A 22,382-nucleotide genomic window follows, 5' to 3' on the forward strand; every position below is an offset into this window, starting at 1 on the left:
TGGGGGGGAAGGTAAGAACAAGGAGTTGAGGATTATCAGATCAAACATGGTCTCATTCAAATGAGACAGCAGACTCTTTGAACCAATGACCTACTTTTGATCCTACGTCTCAGACTTGGCAGTTGATTTTGCTTCTCAGAGAAAGATTTGGTCTTGGCACTGTCACTTTTTTTTTGCCTTGGTAAAGACATAATCAGTGTCAGTACATCTACTTAATTCTTCCACTAGTCACAGGTTTAGCTTCTCAAAAATTCAATGGGAAGTCATATGCCAAAACTTGGTATTCGGTTTCAGTCATCCTCCTCCAAAGTAAATCCATCTGGAATTATTTTCTGACAGGTTATAAGTCCCCAGTTTTCAACTCTAGGCAATCATCTTCTGCATCAGTGTAGATCCAAGCCAGCTCATCACGGAAACAAAGGTACCTTTCTTCATCGATGAGTGATTATGAATTAGGGTTGTTTATTTAAAGACCTATCACAAATCACCCAGTTAAACTAGTAAATCATTACTTATTTAGAAGCTCTGTTCACAAGGGTAATGTAACAATAGCAAAAAATAGGAGCGGTAGGATAAGAGGGAAGAGTTAAGTCAAAAATGTTTATACAGGAGAAAATGAACTTCAGCCCCAATGGTGCCCACCTCTGATTATTCAGTCTTAAGGTTCCTTTCATATCTTAGTTCTATCTATTCTCCCTTTTGTTTAAAAAAAACACTTGTTTTTTTTAAAATTTACTTGTTCAGAGTTGGTATCACATGCTGAGGGATCATATTGAACAGAGGCGCCTGGGTTCAACTTCTAGTACACTGCACCATTGGAGCTCCAGTTCCTGTTCTGTCTTTACAATTAATTAACTAACTATCACCAGCTTAATAGCTGGTTGCAAATGAGGGGCAGTTAAGTTCTTCAGTTAGTGTTGGAAGTGACAGTACGTTATTCTGCAGATGGAGATACAAGATTTCATACTACATTCTGGATAAGTCTGCTTGCTGTACTTCACTTTGTTCACAAGCACTTATGTCTTACCTTAAGCATCTACTTTGTTAACAGATTACAGTAAACTACGAATTTGCCAGAGAAGGGTCAGAGGAGATTTTACAGAAAAACTTAATTATGAGTAGATTAGACAGTAAATGAAGGTAAATTGTTCCCACTATTCACTGGAGGAAAGATTGGATGAGCTGTGGTTGTGTTCCTTAGAAAGAAGGAAGTTGAGTGACAAACTGTGATTCCAAGATTAGAGAGGAGCTCGCGTAAAGTGCGGAGGGGAACCCAGTTTTACTCAGTGGAGAGGTCAACTATCAGGAGCATAGATTTAAGAGGATTGGTAAAAGGAAGAGGGGGCATGAGAAAAATACTTGCACCCAGAGGGTAGTTGTCGGAAATTCACTGACAGTTTTGTACCTGTGACAGAAACCTCCAACAGATTTAAACCAGGATCTGCACCTTGTAAGGCTACGGTCCATGCATTGGAAAGTGGGATTACAGTGAATAGTTACTTCATTCAGCCATACAGACTTGTCAGGCTGAATGCCTCATTCCTGTGCCACTGCAACTTTATCATTCTGCTGCTAGAACATTAGACCACATTTAATATCATGCTCGAGAAAGTGGTGGTGAGCATCTTCTTGAACTGCTGCAGTGTTAGGTACACCCACAGTTCTGTTAGGGAGTAGATTTTGATCAGCCGTAAAAGGAATTATATAGTTCTAAACCAGAACAGTTTGGAGAAGAATTTGCAGGTGGTGGTGCTCTCATGCATCTGCTGCCCTTGTAATAGAGGTCACAGTTTTGGAAGATGCAATCCTGGAAGCTTTGGCGAGTTGCTTTTTCCTGGATGATGTCAGATTCGTGTTTCTGGGGTCCACTTATCTAGCCAAGTGGCAAGTCTTCCATCACACATCTGATTTGTGCCTTATGAATAATACGAAGACCTGGGAGCCAGGTAATGAACTAAATATCACAGCTTCTAACCTACTTTTGTAGTCACAGTATATATATGCCTAGACTAGCTGCATTTCTGAGAAATGGTAACCCTCAGGGTATATTATTGGGAGATTTAATGGTAATACACTGAGTGTAGCGGATAGCCATTATCTGGTATGTGTTGCAAATTTTACCTACAGCTTTACGTGAAAAATAATAGCCTTCTCTAATTTAGAAAGAAAATAGTTATATTTGGATTTCGTGGAGAAACACCAGGAATAAAGGAAAAGTCAGGACCAATAATAATGTAACAATACAAGTAATCCAAAATAGCATATTGTTAACACAAGGGAAGTCAAGTCAAGATATTGCAGTTTGGTTTGACTGAGTGAAGTATGTAGACTGTAATCCTGCGAGTGTCCGAAATGGTTACTTGTGCAGGATATCTGCCAGCTGAAGAAACTTGGATCCTGAGTGACAGCTGGCATCACTAACATCTGCAAGGCTAAGAATTACTTGGATTAAATATTCAGAGAAGTAATTACATCATGCGTTAAGAAGGAGAATGGGTGACAGCCAGGCAATCCAAGGGAGATAGTGCATGAGTCCCCAGGTGTCCCATTTGTATTGATTTTCTATTTTAAAAGTTGAATGAGGGTGCCAGTTCCTCAAGAGAGTGTAGTCAGAGCCAAATTTGTGGTACCATGAGTAGATTGGCTGTACAGAAAAGGAAGAGAAGACAAGGAAATTGATAGTGATAGAGGATTCATTAATTCAGGGAACAGACAGGTGCTTTTCTGGCTGCAGATAGGTGTTCAGGATAGTATGTTGCCTCCTTGGTGCAAGGGTCATTAATGTTACAGAACAGCTACAGGACACTCAGAGGGTGAACTGACAGAGGTCCCAGCCAACATTAACTCAGGTAAAGGGATGTGGTCCTACAATCTGAATGTGAAGAGCTTGGTAGAAAATTAGGAAATAGGACCTCAAATGCAGTAGTCTCTTGGTTACTCCCAGTGACATATGCAAGTGAACACAGATGAACATATGGTTGGAAAAGATGAAGCAGAAGGGATTCCTGGGACAGGCACAGGATTAGATGTCACATTTACAAGCCAGATGCATTACACTTGCTGGATCTAACTTCATAGTTGTGTATTTCATTAGTGGTATTAGAAGGGGTTTAAACTAATTTAGCAGGAGTATTGGAACCAAGAGAATTATATGAGACAAGAATACTGGGGTTCACAAAATACTTGGAGAGACAGACGTGGCTATGATAGAGTACCCACTGATGTCCCAGCCCCCTACCCTACACACCAGGCCTGGTTACCACATCCTGCCATTACACACTACCTGTTATTAGTCACCAATAGTCCCCATTAACAACTATCCAGCCTCCCAGCCCGATCATTACCAACTCTGTCTGTCCGATTGCTCTTCTCTGTTTAGGCTCTATCCTATCGTCTACTCCCTACCCCCTCCCCCTCCCATTTTTTCTGCATATAAACTGATCTTTTCCCAGCCACCATCAGTTCTGAGGAAGGGTCAGTGGCCCCAAAACATTAACTATTTTCTCTTCACAGATGCTGCCAGACCTGTTGAGCTTTAACAGCAACTTTGTTTTTGTTCCTGATTTACAGGAGATGATTATATTGTATGGTTTAGGATTTTGCTGGAGAATGACAATGATCAGTAAGAAAACTCATTTGCAGACAGCCAACCTCAGCAAAGACCAGAGCTGTACAGGACAGATTGGAAGGAAAAGTGTTGGGGAGAAAACTGCAACTGAGCAATCAGTGATCATCAGAGAGGGTATAATTTGGATTCAATCAAAAAGGCATATTCCCTCAAATATGAAATAGGGAAAATTGTAGGGCAAGGGATATTGAAGGAAGCGTTTTGAAATTGCAGGGGCACTGGCCATAATTTTTTCATTCTTCCCTAGATGCAAGGGAGGTGCTAGAAGACTGGAGAATTGCAAATAGCACACTCTTGTTCAAAAAAAAAACTTAAGAATAAGCCCAGCAAGCAGAGACTACTCAGTTTAATGTATGAGATGAGGAGCTTCTAGAAATAAGTATTTGGAATACAATTTGTGAAGAAATGGTAAAAAGGTGGGTTGATTAGCAACAGCTAGCATGGTTTTCTAATCAGGAAACTGTTTTCACTAATGATTTTTTTTGGAAAGGTAACAAAGGACTGAGTAAGACTGGAAGGCAGTGGCCCAGTGATGTTATTGCCAGGCTGTTAACTCAGACCCACGTAATATCTGGGGGACTGGGTTCAACTCCCACCTTGGCTGATGGTAGAATTCAAATTCAATACATATCTGGATTTAAGAGTCTAATAATAACCATCAACAATGAATTCATAGTCATCATTAGACTCTCAAATCCAGATATTTACAGGCAAGAAAACTTCCTGCAACTCCAGATCCACAGCACTGTGGTTGACACTCTACTGCCCTCTGGGCAACACACGGTGACCTAGCCAGTACTGCCCTCTTCCCATGAATGAATTAGAAAAACGACTTCGAGAAGGCTTTAGATACAGAGCTACAATAGACTGGTGTTGAAAGAAAAATTGTACCTCAAGGAATAAAACGAAATAGTAGCAACAAAGAAGGAGTGAAAGGGTGGATTAGTAAGTTCGCAAATGATAAGAAGGTGGGTCGCGTTGTGGACAGCGCAAAGGGCTGTTCTAGTTTATAAAGCAACATTGATAGGATGCCGAACTGGGCTGAGAAGTGGCAGATGGGGTTAACCCCGAAAAAAAAAGAGAGGTGATTCATTTTTGAAGAAAAAAACTTGAAAGCAGAATACAGGGTTAGTGGAAAGATTCTTGGCAGTGTGGAGGCAGAGGGATCTTGGGGTTCATGTCCCCAGTTCCTGGAAAGCTGCCACCCAGATGGATGGAGTTGTTAAGAATGTGTGTGGTGTGTTAGCCTTCACTAATAGAGGGATTGAGTTCAAGAGTCATGAAGTTGTGCTCTAGCTATACAAAAGCCTGGTTTGGCCACATCTGGAGTATGGTGTCCAGTTCTGGTCGCCTCATTAGAGGAAACATGTGGAAGCATTGGAAAAAGGTGCAGAGGGGATTTACCAGGATGTTGCCTGGAATGGAGGGAAGGTCGAATGAGGAAAGGTTGAGAGCGCTAGGGCTTTTCTCTTTAGAACGACGAAGGATGAGAGGTGACTTGTTAGAGGTGTACAAAATGATCAGAGGTATAGATAGAATGGACAGCCAGAGACTTTTTCCTAGGGTGGAGGTAGCTATTGTGAGGGGGCAGAGTGAGTGGACGTCGATATAGGGGGACGTCAGAGATTGTTTCTTTAATCAGAGTGGTCGGGGTGTGGAATGCCTTGCTGGAGCGGCTAGTGGAGTCGGCCTCCTTCGGGGCATTTAAGTGTCTATTAGATAGGCATATGGATGACCGTATAAAGGTAGGGGTGGAGGTTAGGTAGACCTTAGGATTAGGGTAAAAGTTCGGCACAACGTCGTGGGCTGAAGGGCCTGTACTGTTGTGTTCAGTTGGAATACAACATTGGTAGTGTAATGGTTACTGAATATTTTCCCTCAGTTGCAGGAAGGCTTGTAGAAGAGCCCTCCAGGGGTCAAATTTGAGATACAAAACCAGAAGTTTCTGTAAAAGCTCAGCAGGTCTGGCAGCATCTGTGAAGAAAAGAATTAGAGTTAACATTTTGGGTCTGGTGCCCCTTCCTCGGAGCGCGGGAAGGGTCACCAGACCTGAAACATTAACTCTGATCTTTTCTTCACAAATGCCGCCAAACCGAGGTGCTTGCTTTTCTTGTTATATATAAACAAACAAAGATCATGGTGTTCAGGGGACAATTTTAAAGTTTGAGGATACAGAACTTCAAAGCATTTAAAAACTGAGAAGGAGAGTGCAGAACTTCACAAAAGGATGCTACCAAGTTGGTGGAGTGGGTAAATAGTTGGCAGATGAGGTTCACTGCACAGAAGAATTGACAGGCGATGCATTTCAGAAGGAAGAACACAGAAGCATATACTATAAAGGGATAGAATTTTAAAGGTGTGCAGGAGCATTGGAACCTGGGTGTGTGCATAGATCTGTGACGGTGACAGGACAGGTGAACAGAACAGTTAAAGCAAGCAGCATCCTGGGCTTTGTTAATAATGATAGAGTGCAGAAGCAAGGATGTGATGCTGAACTTGTGAAACACACTGATTAGACCACAGCCAGAGTGCTGGTGAACATTTCTGGACATTAAACTTCTTGGAGAAAATACAGAAAGAAATTTACAAGAATGGTAACTTCAGTTATGAGAGCACAATGGATTGCCTGCCTTCAGGAGAAGTCTAAGAGGTTCATTAGGGGGCTGGATAGAGTAAGTAAGGAGAACCTGTTCCCATTCATAAAAGAATCAAGAAGTAGAGGGCACAGATTTCAAATGATTTGCAAAAGAAGCAGATGAGAGGGGAGGGGAAAAAAAATTTCCAAAAAAGTGATTTGGGCCTGGAATGCACTGCTGCAAGTAGATCGTGGAGGCAAGTTCAATTGACACATTCAAGAGGGCATTTGTTAATTATTTAAGGAAAGTAACATGCAAAGGTATGTGGGAAAAGCAGGGCAATGGCTCTAAGTTATGATGCTTACTTGGACAGCCAATACAAATAGGTGTTGAATGGCTTGCTTCTGCACTACAATATTTCTGTGACACTGAACCAATTTATATTGTCTTGACCAAAAAGGCACAATACTGATGTTTTCACATATTTCAGGAATTTCTCCAATTTTCCTTCACAACTTGTTACACTCAATTAGGACAAGTGAAATCCCTATTGTTATTACTTCAAAGTTCTTGTATCTTCTGCAGTTTATATTCATACTTGCTCATATCTCTTGCAGTCATTTGGTGAACAATAGCACATTCAGTAACATTGGCTCTATTGTTCCTTAAGCAAAGCCAAATAAACTTTGGCCTGTCAACTACATAATCTCTCTCCAGTGGTATACTATTTTTCTTATCAATATCCTCTTCCTCTTCTCCAATTATCTCTCCTGAATACTTTGTTGCCAAAATATTCAAGTTTTAGTCCTTCCTACTTTGAGCTAGATGTCTCTATGTGCTTGCAACTCAGCCTCATTTAACACATTTATGTATGCATACAAAGTATGATATAAACCAGTCTTTGAGGTTAGATAGAAAGCAATCTTTCATCTGTCATATTTCTAAACTGTACTTGTGCACCATTTGCTGGTCTTCCATGGACCTCATTTTAATGCTTCATCTTGATGCTCAATCCCATACACCCTATTGGTCTTTTTCTTTCCTATTCATTTTGAGAAAGGTGGGTGTTGCTGGCTGGCCAGCATTTCTTGCCCATCCCTAGTTGTCCTTGGTGTTGGTGAGCTGACTTATTGAACCACGGCATTCCTCCTGCTGTGGGTTGACTCACAATTCTGTTAGGGAAGGAATTCAGGATTTTGACCCAGCAACAGTGAAGGAATGGCGATATATCTCCAAGTCAGGATGGTGAGTGACCTGGAGGGGAATTTGAAGGTAGTGTTGTTCCCATATATCTGCTGCCCTTGTCCTTCTAGATGAAAGGGGTTCTGGGTTTGGAAGGTACTGTCTAAGGATCTTTGGTGAATTTCTGCAGTGCATCTTGTAGATAGTACACACTGCTGCTACTGTGCGTGGGTGGTTGAGGGAGTGAATGCTTGTGGATGTAGTGCCATTCAAGCAGGCTGTTTTCTCCTATATGGTGTCAAGCTTCGAGTTTTGGCTGCACTCATTCAGGCAAGTGGGGAGTATTCCATTGCACTCCTGACTTGTGCCTTCCAGATGGTGGACAGGCTTTGAGGAGTCAGGAGGTGAGTTACTCACCACAGTATTCCCAGCTTCAGGCCTGCTCTTGTAGCCACTCTGTTAATGTGGTGATTCTAGTTGAGTTTCTGGTCAATGGTAACCCCCAGGATACCTATAGTGGGGGATTCAGTGATGGTAACACCATTGAATGTTGTCAAGAGGTGGTGGTTAGATTGTCTCTTATTGGTATTGGTCTTAGCCTGATATTTGTGTGGCATGAATTTCACTTCCCTCTTGTCAGCACAAGTCTGGATATTGTTGCATGTGAACATGGACCACTTCAGTATCTGAGGAGTCATGAAAGGTGCTGAACATTGTTCAACCATCGGCAAACATCATCACCTCTGACCTTATGATGGAGTGAAGGTCACTGACGAAGCAGCTGAAGATGGTTGAGCCTAGGACACTACCCTGATGAACTCCTGCAGAGATAGTAGGATGCTGGAGAATGAGATAACAGGCCAAGCAGCATTAGAGGAGCAGGAAAGCTGATGTTTCGGGCCTAGACCCTTCCTCAAAGATTTCTGAGGAAGGATCTAGGCCCAAAATGTCAGCTTTCCTGCTCCTCTGATGCTGCTTGGTCTGTTGTGTTCATCCAGCTCTACACCTTGTTATCTACTGCAGAGATGTCCTGGAGCAGAGGTGATTGTCCTCCCACAACTGTGACCATCTTCCTATGTGTCAGGTATGACCCCAACCGCCAGAGCTTTTGGGGTTGGGGGGGCGCGCACGTGGAAGAGTGGTGGGAGGGCAACAGTGGAAGATTAAGGGACTGGTTGAATGGGTACATGCATGGCAACTGAAGTTTAATGCAGGTGATCAACAATCTACTTAGTAGGGAGAGTACATAAGTTAAATTGTAAAATGCAGTATAAATACAAGAAACCTGCTAGTATATGCTCAAAAATAATTGAAAGTAGTGAGAAAGGATTCAAACGAACTGCAGATGCTGTAAATCAGGAACAAAAACAAAGCTTTTCCAGCAACTTTGTTTTTAAAAGGATCTTCTGGCTTTCTAGATAAAGCCAGGAGTAGAAAAGCAATGAAGGAATGATGACTTAATAGTCCAGTTGAGAGCAAATCAGCATTTTATGTACAATACAAGAAAGAATGTAAAATCATCAGTGGGTGCAGAAAAGATTCACAAGAAATGTGATTCCACAGATATTACACTTCAGTTTTATTGATTCAAAAATCTGAGTTTGTTCTCCTTTAAGAAAAAGGAGAAGTGCAAATTTCATCAAGTATTTTTATATAGGTGGATTATACTGGAAAGGAAAATCATTTCTTGCCATTGCATAATTACCATCAAACTGATTCTTAATTGCCTGCTGCTATTTCAAGCAGCCACAAAAGCTGTGCATCTGGAATCACATGTTTGCCTGACTAGGTCAGATGGTAGATTTCCTTCTCTAACAAAGAGGACATCAGTGAACCAGATGGGTTTTTACAACAAGTAACATTGGTTACGTGACGACTGAGACTAATTCTAATTTTATCATCTGCAGTGATTGAATTTGAACCAAAGTCTTCAGACTATTAACCTGGTTGTTCTGATGACTTTTCTAATGAATTACCACTACACACTGCCTCATGATCTTGCCCTCATACAAAATAAAAACACAATAATGAGGAGGTGGTGGTGGTGGAAGGGCTGGGGAATGAGAAGAAATTGTTCCTATAGGCTGAAAAAAAAATTATGTCCTGTAATTCTTGTCTGAAGATGATAATTGGCAGATGTCCAAAAAACAAGGTAGCAAGGAACACATTCTTCAAACAAAAAAACCACAGGTGCCCAAGAGGTTTTCAGAGTCAGATTAATGCATGGCTGTCAGAGGGTATTGGATGAGTGCCTAAGAAAACTTGCAGGGAACGCTGCATGAGACCTGCGAAGTTTTTCTTGCAGAGCAGCCAGCATGGATCAAAGAGGCCATTTGGCCTCTAAGCACTATAATTCTACAAAATTTTACATGTAGAGTTCTGATTAATTAATTTACTCAAAAAAGAATGAAGCATTGTTCCATGAAACAAAATTTAGGGTAACAGACAATTTTAGCAATCATACCAAGAGTCTCATTTCATAAAAACACAACTCTAACTGCTTTGTCAAACACTAAGTTGAGAATTTCATTGATACATTGAGGTCAGGAATGAGTGGGGTTTGGAGGAGAACTCGTGTTCCTGGACATGTGCAGCAGATGTCCATCGAGATAGTTGTGGTCATGTGTTTGGAAGGTGCTGTCAAAGGAGTCCAGGTGAATTTCTGGAGTGCTTCCAGGTTGACGGTACATAATGCTGCTACTGTGCATCAGTAATGGAGGGAATGAAGGCTTGTAGATGTGGTGCCAATCAAGCTGGATGGTGTCAAGTTTCTTGTGTTGTTGGAGTGACACTTGTACTGCCAAGTTGAGAATATTCCAACACACTCCTGGCCTGTGCCTTGTAAACTGTAGGCAGGCTTCCATGCCTTGAGGGAAGTTACTTGCTGCAACATGACATGCCTCTGACCTGCTTTTATTGACACACAGTAATTTTTATTTGGGTAGTTCAGTTTCTGGTTAGTGGTAAAGCCAGGATGTTGATAGTGGGGAATTCAGTGAAGGCAATGCAATTGAATGCCAAGGGTTAATTGTTAGATTCTCTTGTTGGAGATGGATATTGACTAGCACGTGTGGCATTAATGTTACTTCACACTTGTCAGCACAAGCTTGGATCTTGTCTAAGTCTTCTGTCACACCTTACTGGGATAGTGTACTAGAAATCTAGCCTATTTATTCTTGGAGTCACCACAATAGTTAAAGATTTTATTCAAGTATGAAAAATTCCCCAAGTTTACCCATTTCATTATACCAGGTTAAAAACAGACAACTCAGAGTTACTATTTATTACAAATAAATTGTTTACCTTTAGCTAGAACCTAATGAACTGATGACATAACTGTTGACTCCTAATTAAAACTCTAATAATCTTAAACCTCCTGCTACACAGAGAACTTTGATGTTATGGTGGGAAAAAACTAGAAGGACAGTACAATGATCCATTTGTACGTCAGTGCTTGCTTTCTAGTTTACAAATTGTAGTGTAACTTGCTAAAACTGAGCTGGCTTTCTTCAAGTAAAAGAGCGATGATTGAACTGCTAGTAGTTCAGCAGTCAGACAGACTTTACTTCTAAAATTTCTTCTAAGTTCAAGGAATTTTACTTCTGATGAATACTACTAAAATATAAATTTTTGCTTTGTTTTGAAGAAAGAGTTTGGAAAGTTTATTTGGCATAAAAATACACTGATTTGCTTTTGTTTTAAAATATATAAAAAGCCAGAGCTTTCTCTCGTAGTCTGAAGTCAGGGGTTTTGATATAGTCAGTAAATATTGTATTAAGTAGCACTAACCCTTTAAATGACTGCTTGTTCAAAAATTATATGATTGAAAGTCAATTGGATTTGGCATTGAGAGCAAATCATGTCACCAAGCCCCTTTTGTTAAAAGTCTAAAAATCAATCTCTGTGGCAGTATGTAACCCAACATTTGCCTTGCAATCCTCTCAGAAGGTACATGAACTGTTGATTGTCTAGCTGACCTACTTTTGAGGATTCTGGAAGAGTACTGCCAAGTCCAGTCACATGATTATAGAAACCATCTTTGTTGGGCAGTTTAATGGGATTTTTGAAACTGTCACTCCTGTAAATGAGCTAAAGTTGTTTGTTAACCCATTGTGACAGTCAGCAAGTAATAAAATTGCTCTTTCACTCAAGAAAAGTTGGTAAATTGTTTCCTTATGCCAAATAAGTTAAACTACGTTGGAGTTGATGTGATGCAGTGGTTGCATGCCAAGAAGATTTTCTTGTGGCCAGAAGTGATAGACAAAGAGAGGGAAACAAGTTCGTCCTCTCTCACTTGGTCATAACAGGCTACATAGAACATCCAGAAGTACAGGCCCTTCGGCCCACAATGCTGTGCCGTGGAATAATCCTAATCCAAAAGGAAAATAACCTAACCTACATTCCCCTCAATTCACTGCTGGACATGTGCATGTCCAGCAGTCACTTAAATGTCACTAATGACTCCGCTTCCATGACTACCACTGGTAAACTATTCCATGCGCTCACAACTCTCTGGGTGAAGAACCTCCCTCTGACGTCTCCTCTATACCTTCCTCCTAACACCTTAAAACTATGACCCCTCGTGGCAGTCAATCCTGCCCAGGAGAAGAGTCCATTCCTCCAGAAAGAAAAGTCCGAGCTCAGTCAACCTCTCCTCATAAGACAAGCCCTCCAATCCTGGTAAGCCTCCTTTGCACCCTCTCCAAAGCCTCCACATCTTTCCTATAATAGGGCGACCAGAACTGGACACAATATTCCAAGTGTGGTCTTACCAGGGTTTTGTAGAGCTGCAGCATAACCTTGCGGCTCTTAAACTCGATCCCCTGTTAATGAAAGCCAAAACACCATATGCTTTCTTAACAACCTTATCCACCTGGGTGGCAACTTTGAGGGAGCTATGCACTTGAACACCAAGATCCCACTGTTCCTCCACACTGCCAAGAATCCTGCCTTTAATCCTATATTCAGCATTTAAGTTCAACCTTCCAAAATGCATCACTTTGCATTTATCCAGCTTGAACTCCATCTGCCATTTCTCAGCCCAGCTCTGCATTCTGTCAATGTCTCGCTGAAGTCTGCAATAGCCCTCAATACTATCAACGGCACCTCCAACCTTTGTGTCATCAGCAAACATACTAACCCACCCCTCAACCTCCTCATCCAAGTCATTTATAAAGACTACAAAGAGCAGAGGCCCAAGAACAGAGCCCTGTGGGACACCAGTCAGCACTGACCTCCAGGCAGAATACTTACCATCTACAACCACTCTGCCTCCTGTCAACCAACCAATTCTGAATCCAGACAGCCAAATCACCCTGTATTCCATACCTCCTGACTTTATGAATGAGTCTGCCGTGGGGAACCTTATCAAATGCCTTGCTGAAGTCCACGTACACCACATCCACTGCTCGTGACTTCCTCAAAGAACTCAATAAGATTTGTAAGGCATGGCCTGCCCCTCAAAGCCATGCTGACTCCCTTTAATCACACTATACTTTTCCAAATAGTCGTAAATCCTATCCCTCAATTCTTTCCAAAACCTTGCTGACCACAGACGTAAGGCTGACTGGTCAGTAATTTAGAGGGATTTCCCTAATCCCTTTCTTGAAAGAGAAACAACATTTGCCTCCCTCCAATCTTCCAGTATGACTCCCATGAAGAGTGAGGAAGCACGTCTGGAAGCTTCAGTTATTTGGAAAAGCTCAAAAGAAAACACCTGTCCAAAGTTAACATTTTAAAAATTTGTATACAATTCCTGAATCACTTACCAGTACTGCGAAGATATGCACTTGGAAGAAAGAGACGTCCTAGTGTTCCTTGAACTCCTGCTGCTCCAGGAACACCTAACAACCAAAAAGTGAAATATAAAATGGTTTCCAATTCTTCAAAACAAAACCAAGTTTACAGCTTCCTTTTCACTTTGTTCAATGCTAATAAAAAAGGTTGATTGACTTGGAGAATACTGGGTGAGCCAGATCCAAACTTATACAGAATATACTGCTTTGAAAAACTAATATTGGTAAGATGACAGTTAATCAAACGCCAGAATTAAATCAAAATGAAGGAAACTTTAAAATCAAGCAAAACAAGCAATGAAGAATGAAACAAAAACAGAATTTACTGGCAAAACTCAGATCTGGCAGCATCTGTGGGGAGCAAGTTTTCCTCCTAGAGATGCTGCTAGATCAGAGTTTGTCCCAGAACATGGTGACAAAACTGTGCTGGAGGCTGAAATAAGGCCTAAGGGTGAAAGAGTGGGAAGCCACCTGCTCGCAGTGGCTGTGATCATTGCAACAGTGAATTTCTATGCATGTGGTTCCTACGCGAGTGTAAAGGGGAATCAGTGTAGCATTTTTCAGTCATGCAGCCATACGTGCATCTGGTCAAGGTGCCATCTGTGCAAGGTCACATAGGTTTGTTGCATTCTTCCGACGTGAAGTCAGTGCTGTAGCAGTTGGATTTGGTAACATGGTTGGAATCCCCGAGGTGCAGGGTACCATAATTGGCATACATGACACTGAAAGGGCCATACTACACAGCAGAATTCATCAACAGTACTGGGTTCCATTCAATATACAGAGGACAAATAATCACTTACCACTGCAAGCTTACAATTTAGTGTTGTTTCACAGTGCAGAATAGGTGGGAGGGAAAGCACCAAATATTTTCAGTTAGGATGTACTCAGTAGAGTTGGGCAGAATTTAATGTGTGACCAGGTTTCCTGTCCACCACTAAGTGGACAAGATCTCCATCTATTTTGGCTACCCCATGGCAATTTATCAGTTTATCCTTCAGAGGAATAGAGGTAGAATTTGCATCCCTAATTTGCGGGGAAATCCCATATCAGTGAGCTCCTGGACGTTGATTGGTGGGATGACAAAGCTGCTTGCCGATTTGACCTGAAGCTGACAGGGGTGAAGAGGTGTAGGACCTGGAGGTGGCGACTGAAAACCAATATTTAGCGGTCCTCACGGCAAGGCCCGATTTGAGAAAGGAACCTGCAGTGGAATATGGACAATTGAAGGATGTACCTCAAACCTTCACTCTTTCAGCATGAAGCAGAGTGATCCATCGTCCCTGACTTCTGCCAGCTTCAAAACTGCAGGAAAATGGTCCTCAGTTGAGTGTGAAATGTCATAAGCCTTGCTTGGCCCTGAGGACAGGTCTTACCATCACCTATATACATCTGGGGCATTTCACCATCCTCTGCTCATTCTCTATCCTACCCCATCTTCAAGTCAGCACGCCTGGCAGAAGGAGCTGAAAAATAATTTGTCATCTTTCTGGCAATTCTGGCTTAGGCTGGTGAGTTTAGATCTTCTTGAATTTAAAGAGATTGAGCACCAGAATAATGGCTACATAAATTAACATGAAGACAAATGAACAGTCACGTGGTATGGAGACTGCTGGTTAAACATGAAACTAATCATTAGAGAAGAGATTGGCACATGGGCTTGGAAATTCAACAATGCAATGGAATTATTATGTAAGGCAGAGGTTACATCTGCTGAAACTTGAGCGTTCTGGCTCAGTTATAAAGAAAAAACCACCTATACAGTGAAGAATGCTGGCAGGACAGTGCTCAAGCAATTGTAGCATTGAATATTTCTCAAACGTGCAGTTCGTAATCTCAAAGGGGTAGATAGGGAAGAATGTTTTTCCCTTCAATGGTGAGAAAAAAGTATGGTAATACGCCCCAATGGAATAGGAAAAGAAAAAAGGGAGAGAAGGAAGGATTAGTAGTTTTAGAGACTGAAGTGAATAAGAGGCATTGAATGAATGTGATGCAAGTTAAACTGAAACTTGTAGCCCATGAGCCAGTGAGATAAGTATGCAGTTGCAGAGTTAGAGTGGGTGCTCGACTGAGTGAGCAGGGGAGTAGATAAGAGATTGGTAGTACCTGCACTGGAGTACAGAAGCTCATTAATTGCCTTGCCGTACTGCTGGGCATTCCACTTCACTCAGAACATAATGCAGACCCAGGCTGCCTTGGTCTAGTAACATGACTTTTGTTACAGTTAGCTGGAAAAAGGGTCTACCTTCTCCACCAGTCCCACTACCAACATGTCCAGGGCTCAGAAGCCGTGTACAATTTTGCCTTTCCTGGGAGTCGTGAGTTGACTGTTAAGACTGAAATGAACAGTCAGAGCGGTACACCCTAGACTGATGAGCAGTTTGGCTTTAAATATGGAGCTAAAGGTGGAAAAGTCGGAAGACCTTGGCGACAGCAATGTATTTCTGCCACTCAGCTGGGAGATTCCCAGAGAAAGGCACCCAATGGTGTGGTTGCATAGGGTGAAGAATGGAAGGTTACTTTTTATTTATGTAATGTCAAGCCACAGCCATGAATCTTACTCAAAAGATTAAGTGGAAATGGGAAAACTCTGCCCTAAATGAATATGACATTGCTGCCAACCCATTTGCCTTAGAAGCAGTCTATTTGAATCAGATTCTTGTGGCTCTCATTAAGCAAAAGCTTAAATAATGTGGAAGCAAATACAATAGAAGCACTTGAGACACAGCCTCACAATGATCAAACCCAAAACTGAAAGCAATAATTGCTATTACTTGTTCTTAGTTTGCTAGATTGGGATATCCTCCTACAGTGTTCATTGCCTTTTATTCTGCCATTTCCTGCAGAAGGAATGCTAGGTATTAATCACCTGCTGTAATCTCCAGATCTTTTAGTCATAAATAAGGCAATTTCTGCCTTGGATGACATGGTGCTAAGAATCCAAGTTGAATATAGCAGAAGGATATAAATCCATTTCTGAAGAAGGGTCAAGACCCAAAACGTCAGCCTTACTGCTCTTCTGATGCTGCTTAGCCTGCTGTGTTCATCCAGCTCTACACCTTGTTATCTCAGATTCTCCAGCATCTGCACTCCCTACTATCTCTAAAACCATTAGTGTTAGTACTGTGTTAAATTACTTACTTGTGGAGCAAGGTGCACTGCAAAACCTTAAAAAAAACCATGTTGAGAAGGAAACTGAGACCCTAGCAAAAAAAAAAGTCAGATTTTATTGTCTATCCCACTTATATCAAACTGTGCACATTTCCCTTTACTTAGGTTTCTACAAGGCATTGGACAAGATACCTCAATGGTTGTCATGTCAAATTAAGTTTCCTGGTGTAGGGGGTTGCATTTTGGCATGGATGGAAGATTGATCAGATAACAGCAATCAGAATCCTTGACTTGTCCATCTTTTCCCCCACCTATCTGCTCCAATATCTAACTGCTATCACCACCCCTCCCTCTATTTATTTCATAGCCCCCTTGCCCTCCCTCATTTCTGAAGGGTCCTGACCCAACATGTCAGCTTTCTTGCTCCTCTGATGCTCCCTGGCCTGCTGTGTTCCTCCAGCTCTTCACTTATACATGGTTCTTTCTCTGGTTAGAAGGATGTAGCAGCTTGTGTACCACTGAGATAGGTGCTGGAACTCAGCTGTTTATAATTTATACAAATGACTTGGATGATGGGACACAAGGTACGCTTGCCAAATTTGCTAAAGACAGGTAGAAAAGTTAAGTTGCAAAGGGAGGTTACAAAAAAGAAAAGAAATAGGTGAGTGGAAAAAGTGGCAAATTAAGTATATTTCTGAGAATGAAACTGTCCAGTCAAGCAGGAAGACTTAGTAAGGAAGGAGAGAGAGATTTCAGAGCTCAGAAATGCAAATAAACAGTGTCCTCATGGATGAACTACAAAAAAGGTAGTAGTGTGCAGGTACAAGCAAGTAATTATGAAAACTATTGGAGTATCTTTTGAGTCAGGAATTATGTTTCCTATTTCATTCCTCAAAGTGAGGAAGTGTGAAAAAAAATACTGTTGACTTTTCTTCTATGTCTCTTCACTCTCATCCAGCTGTATGGGCTACAGGGGATTAATTTTTAAAAATCAATCCAGTTGTAGTCAAAGAAAAAACAAGCAATATTCACATACTAATGCCTCTGGCACTCCTCCACCCATGGCCTCCTCCTGCTCCTCACTTATGCTCAACCTGGACATGCCACCAAAAAAAAACTGCATCTGTTTCCATACATACATGGAAAACAAGCAGTGGTGACAGAGCTAGCTCAATTTCCCTGTTCACTTTGTCATCCAATACAAAAATTTCCTACAAATTAAATACTGGGAAAGCCAAAACCATTGACTTGTGCTCATTATAAATTCCATTAGTTGGTCAATTCTTGTTCAAAACTAAGCCTCAGGTAGATTGTTACAGTCTTATCTAACAGTGGACCCCAAGATGGATCTTCCAACCATATATTCATTCTATCAATAATGCTGTCTGTTTACACCTTGGTAACACACCCAGCTCTATCCCATGTCAACTGATTATTGAAGGGATGCAAGCAAGGCCAGCATTTATAGCCCACCCTAATTGCCTTGGTAAAAGTACTGCCAAGTTTACTTCCTTAACTGCTGGAGTTAATGTGCTTATAGGTACACTGACAGTTTTCTTTTATTCACTTGTGCGTCCTGGATGTCACTGGCAGTCTGGTATTTATTGCCCATTCCCAATTGTCCTTTAGAAAGTGGTATTGCCTGCCATCTTGAATCACTGCAGTCCATGTGCTGTAGTTTGATCCACAGTGCTTTTAGGGAGGAATTCAAGAATTTTGATCTAGTGACAGTAAAGGAAAAACAACATTTGCAGGGAGTTCAGGCTTTGACTTAGCCACAGTGAAGAAATACTTCCAAAATCAGAAGTGCGAGTGGCTTGGAGGGGATATGCAGGAGGCAGTGTTCTCACGTCTGCTTCCTTTGTTGTTCTCGATGATAGAGGTCATGGCTTGCAAAATGTTGTCAAAAGAACTGTCATCTTATAGATGCTATACACTATCACCTGGGTGAAGCAAGTAAATGTTGAGCCAATCAAGTAACATGCTTTGTCCTGTATGGTATAGCACATTGTGTTGTTAGAGATGCACTCATCCAGAGGGGTAGTCAGAGGTCCATCATATTCTTCACTTGTGCCTTGAGTGGTAAACATGTATTGAGGAAAATGGAGACAAGTTTCTCAACACCAAATTATGAGCCTACGACTTGCACATTTATTTGGCTGATCAAGTTCAGTTTCTGGTCAATGATAATGTAGAGTACTTCAGCATCTGAGGAGTTGAGAATGGTGCTGAATACTTCATTTGTTTTTGAGATGGAAGGAATGTCGTTAATGAAGACTGAAGATATTTGGACAGACAATGCTGGGCTTATTCAGCTACAAATCGTGTGATCTCCTGTGAAATTAGACAGGTTTGCGGAAATAGCGCAAAAAGCAAAGTAACATTTCGGCTGAAGGATATTAAATGTAGCATTTGTTAAAGCTGTTGGCTCATACGCAATCTCAATTGAACATTCTTTTGGGGCGGGTCGTCCAAATTTCCCTAGAACTGCCGCAGAGCGGTGCTGTTTCCCGCTTTCTAAAAATTCAAGATCATTGCGCATCAAAGCACGCCAAACAACTGTGTGCTTCGAATCAGAGTGCTTAGGATGTAATGTAACTGCGTAGCATGGTTTTCAGTTTGCTTATTGCGATTAAATCCTGCTTGCCATTGCATCTGCAGAATAAGTTTAAAAAGCTCATTAAAAAAACCAACGAGCTATTGTATTTCGGCTGTTGGCCGAGATAGTGCAGTGGCTTTAGTAACACTGGAACGAAGATTGACACTTAGTTGTTGGAAAATTGATTTTCCAACTGAAGTCAGGCATGATCGTGGATGTTTCTCGGTTTTGTTTGAGATTAAACAAGTCAAGTGGACGTATGTATTAAACAAATCACCAGCTTGTTTTTATTTTGGACGATACTGTACTATTTACGCCACTTCACTTTTTCCACGACATTGGTGTTTACATTTTGAGCTGCTGCGTTGGATCAAATCCATATTATTAAAGAGGCGAATGAAAACTGGCCCTAGAAATCAACAGAGGCACAATATTTCCAACCACAAGATGTATGAACCCATTCCTACCGTCAGTTTGTAATTTTAGAAACTTTCAAATTACGGTTAAAATTTGCCATCTTTCCTTGTTTCGATCCTGTCCTGAAATACAATCAGGTAATGAGACGACAGCAATGGGCATTTGAGGAAAAAAGTTATCAAAAATAGTATTTTTTTATTTCCAATGAAAGACACCTATGCCGATTTAAGATGTTTGGTTAGCTCTTCAAGACTGACTTCTGTATTTAAGTTGAGGTATTTCTCTTCGCAACTGAAAAATCTAGAGGGGATATTTCCACTTCAGGATAAAAGTCAGGGTTTTGATAATGGAGGAGGGGATACCAGTTTACTGTAATTAAACAATTCGCTCTAAAATAAACTACAAATCGCCAAAGCTGGAAATCTGAAATGAAAGTTTTTCAAATCACCTGCAGGCTATTGCAGAAAGGAAATAGAAAATAAAAGTTTTTCCACACCACACAGTAAACGTTTCCGAGGAAGTCGAATTTCGGTTTGAGTATAATCGGAGTATTTTAAAACAATGTTATTTCATGCTTAACAAAACCTGCGGTTTACTGCTACTGACATTAACAATATAAAGTGTCTCCAGCATTTACCTTAATTAGATTAGAGTCAATTTCTTTACAAAGAAAAAGGAACATAGCAACAGCTTGGACCGTCAGATATTTCTGGGCTGCATTTCCTTATTCGTCTGTTTACTTTGAAGACAAATTATGTTTTTCCCGATTGCACACAGGTTACAAAGTTCACACAATAAGCTTCATTGGTGCATAATTTGTGATTTATCGCACGCTTCATCAATTCTTCCAACAGTTTGGGAAAATTGCAGCGGATGGGTCATTGCTTGACGAATGCTTGGTGAATGTTTAGGATTCTCAGTCAGGTGCCAATTCCAGCTCCTATGCAGCAGCGAATTAAATGGAAAGCTCTAATTGGCAGAAGCCCACATTAGAGACCTCAAAGACTCGGAATGCCAAAAAGCGCAGTATTGTGCACCGCACAGTTAAAGTTGGGTCGAGGGCTAATCTGGTTCATGGTTGGACTTGCATTTCGCAGGTCGGAGATTGAGAGGTTTCCTTGTTCTGACACAAAATTGACAGCCTATCTGGCCACAGACTGTACACTGATTGAATTAAAAACTGCTAGAACTGTGAAGTCAGTGCGACGCCACTACTCTGTTATTGTTCACTAGTATGATAAGAAATGTAGTGAACCAAAGTGTGAAAACTTGTTCGTTTCAGGCAAAATTTATTTTTAAATTATCTGTTTGCTGCAGTTACTGCAACGTCAGTCTCAATATTTAAAGAGATTTTCAGTCCGACTCCAATCCCTGGTCATAAATCTCATTCCCAACAGTCCTGGAATACCGAACAGCTCCCGGCAAGAAGGCGCGCGCACCCACCTATGGATCGGGGTGGGGGGTGGGATGGTGGAAGGCAGGCATGCCCAACCAAACCGCAGACCAGGAATATGAAGTAAAGAAGTTATAGTAATAAAAAGGGGAGGGAAGGAAAGGCACAAAAATTTACACGAAGAAACGGTAACGGGCAAAGATGTACAAGGAATAAGCAGGTCACATACATTTGCGACTGTAACTCTTAAGTTGCAGTCACGTAGTTTGCAATTCCCATCGGAATTCTAGCGCAAATCTTTTCTAAACGAAAGCGATTGAACTGTAGTGAAAATACGTGTTTGGTCAGTGTTGGAGACTTCTCAGCAGAAAACACAGATAGAAGTCTTCAAAACTCATCCAATTTCCCCTGAAGCGTAAGGATCGCCCGCATAACTTTCAAAGTAAAGAACATTCTTCCTTAATATTTCAGAGCAAATGTAGGGCACATCGCCACTGCTAGCGGCGATGTATTATTTAATCAGAATCACGAAGAGACAGTGCAATCGCTATGCGTGCTCACCTCCTTGCAGAGTCGTTTTGATGAGGATCATGAGCAGGTATCCCTGTAAGAGCGTCGTAGCCATCTTGTCAGCCACTCCACAAAATACTAACTCACTCTAAGTCCAGGCGCTTTTATTCACTCGACCCTAATTGCCACTTGTAAGAGACGGATATGGACAATACGTAATTAGTCAGGGACCCAACTCGGTCCTTGTAGCCAGTTGACTTTTCTCCGCTGCGGCTTTTTTTTCCTGGTCAGTCCTGCCAACATTGCAGAACTCCTGCCAGAATCTCGGCAATTGCGTCTATTTTCTCTGCCAGGTCGTTTGCATGAGCTCTGAGAATTTATTAGAAAAAAAGGACAGCGAGTCAGCCAGATAAGGCAGTTCGAATTTTGCAGACAGTAAGGATCCCAGTATGTGAAGAGAGATGTTAATTTGCAGCTTGAGTATCAATCTAATTTTTACACGTTGTATCTACTAAACAGGCGACCAACATGCCCAGAGTCAGGTGCATTTTTAAAGAGATCTGATACTAAACTGAGCTATACCTGTACTTGGTAAGAAACTCCAATACCAATTTATTTAGACGGCTAGTTATATAGGGGCTACTTGCACTGCTAACTACTTATAATGCAAAAATATGTATTCAGTTCAAATGAACTTTGTATATAGACCTCTTGCATAAACAGGTATTAGAGACATGGACTATAAATTCTGGAAATCTGCAAAATCCGCAAAAATGTTAGATATATACAAAGGTTACAATTGCCTCAGCAACAGAAAACATTTTTAAGTTTCAGTCAGTGGATTGCAATCATTGGACTCTTGCATACACAGATATATCTCACATACATGGCAGATATCTTAATCCAAACAGATTTGAATAGATAACTGAGTAAAGTGGGAGATACGCATCAATTTGCTATCTTATTATAATTTAAACTGGCCTGCAGACATTGATGTGTAAATATGTACACACAGTTAATTGACAGATACAACACTAAATCAAGAATAAAGTTAATGTAAAAACGTAGAAAAAAGCGAATATTTTTCAAGTGAAGTATGCATAGCAGCAGGGCAAGCCAACAGTTCTCGCATGATGTCAGTCAAACAGCTTGAGAACCATTTACAGACTTT

General features: G+C 41.2%; 1 protein-coding gene across 11 annotated transcripts in view; it reads right to left on the reverse strand.

Moving 5' to 3' along the window:
- Positions 1-21,576, reverse strand: part of elna (elastin a) — a 229,937-nt gene extending 208,361 nt beyond the window's left edge. For 7 of the 11 annotated variants that reach the window (XM_059655511.1, XM_059655521.1, XM_059655514.1 and 4 more), the window contains exons 1-2: positions 21,263-21,575; positions 13,155-13,229 (exon numbers count right to left, since the gene is read on the reverse strand). In XM_059655511.1, the coding sequence (XP_059511494.1) occupies positions 13,155-13,229; positions 21,263-21,326 (139 nt within the window). In that variant the 5' untranslated portion in view covers positions 21,327-21,575. Of the gene's footprint in view, positions 1-13,154; positions 13,230-21,262 lie in introns of all 11 variants that reach the window. The other 4 variants (XM_059655510.1, XM_059655518.1, XM_059655515.1 and 1 more) reach the window with 2 other exon arrangements.
- Between the last annotated feature and the right edge of the window lie 806 nt (positions 21,577-22,382).

This window comes from Stegostoma tigrinum, chromosome 27 (genome assembly GCF_030684315.1).
Source record: "Stegostoma tigrinum isolate sSteTig4 chromosome 27, sSteTig4.hap1, whole genome shotgun sequence".
Taxonomy (NCBI): domain Eukaryota; kingdom Metazoa; phylum Chordata; class Chondrichthyes; order Orectolobiformes; family Stegostomatidae; genus Stegostoma; species Stegostoma tigrinum.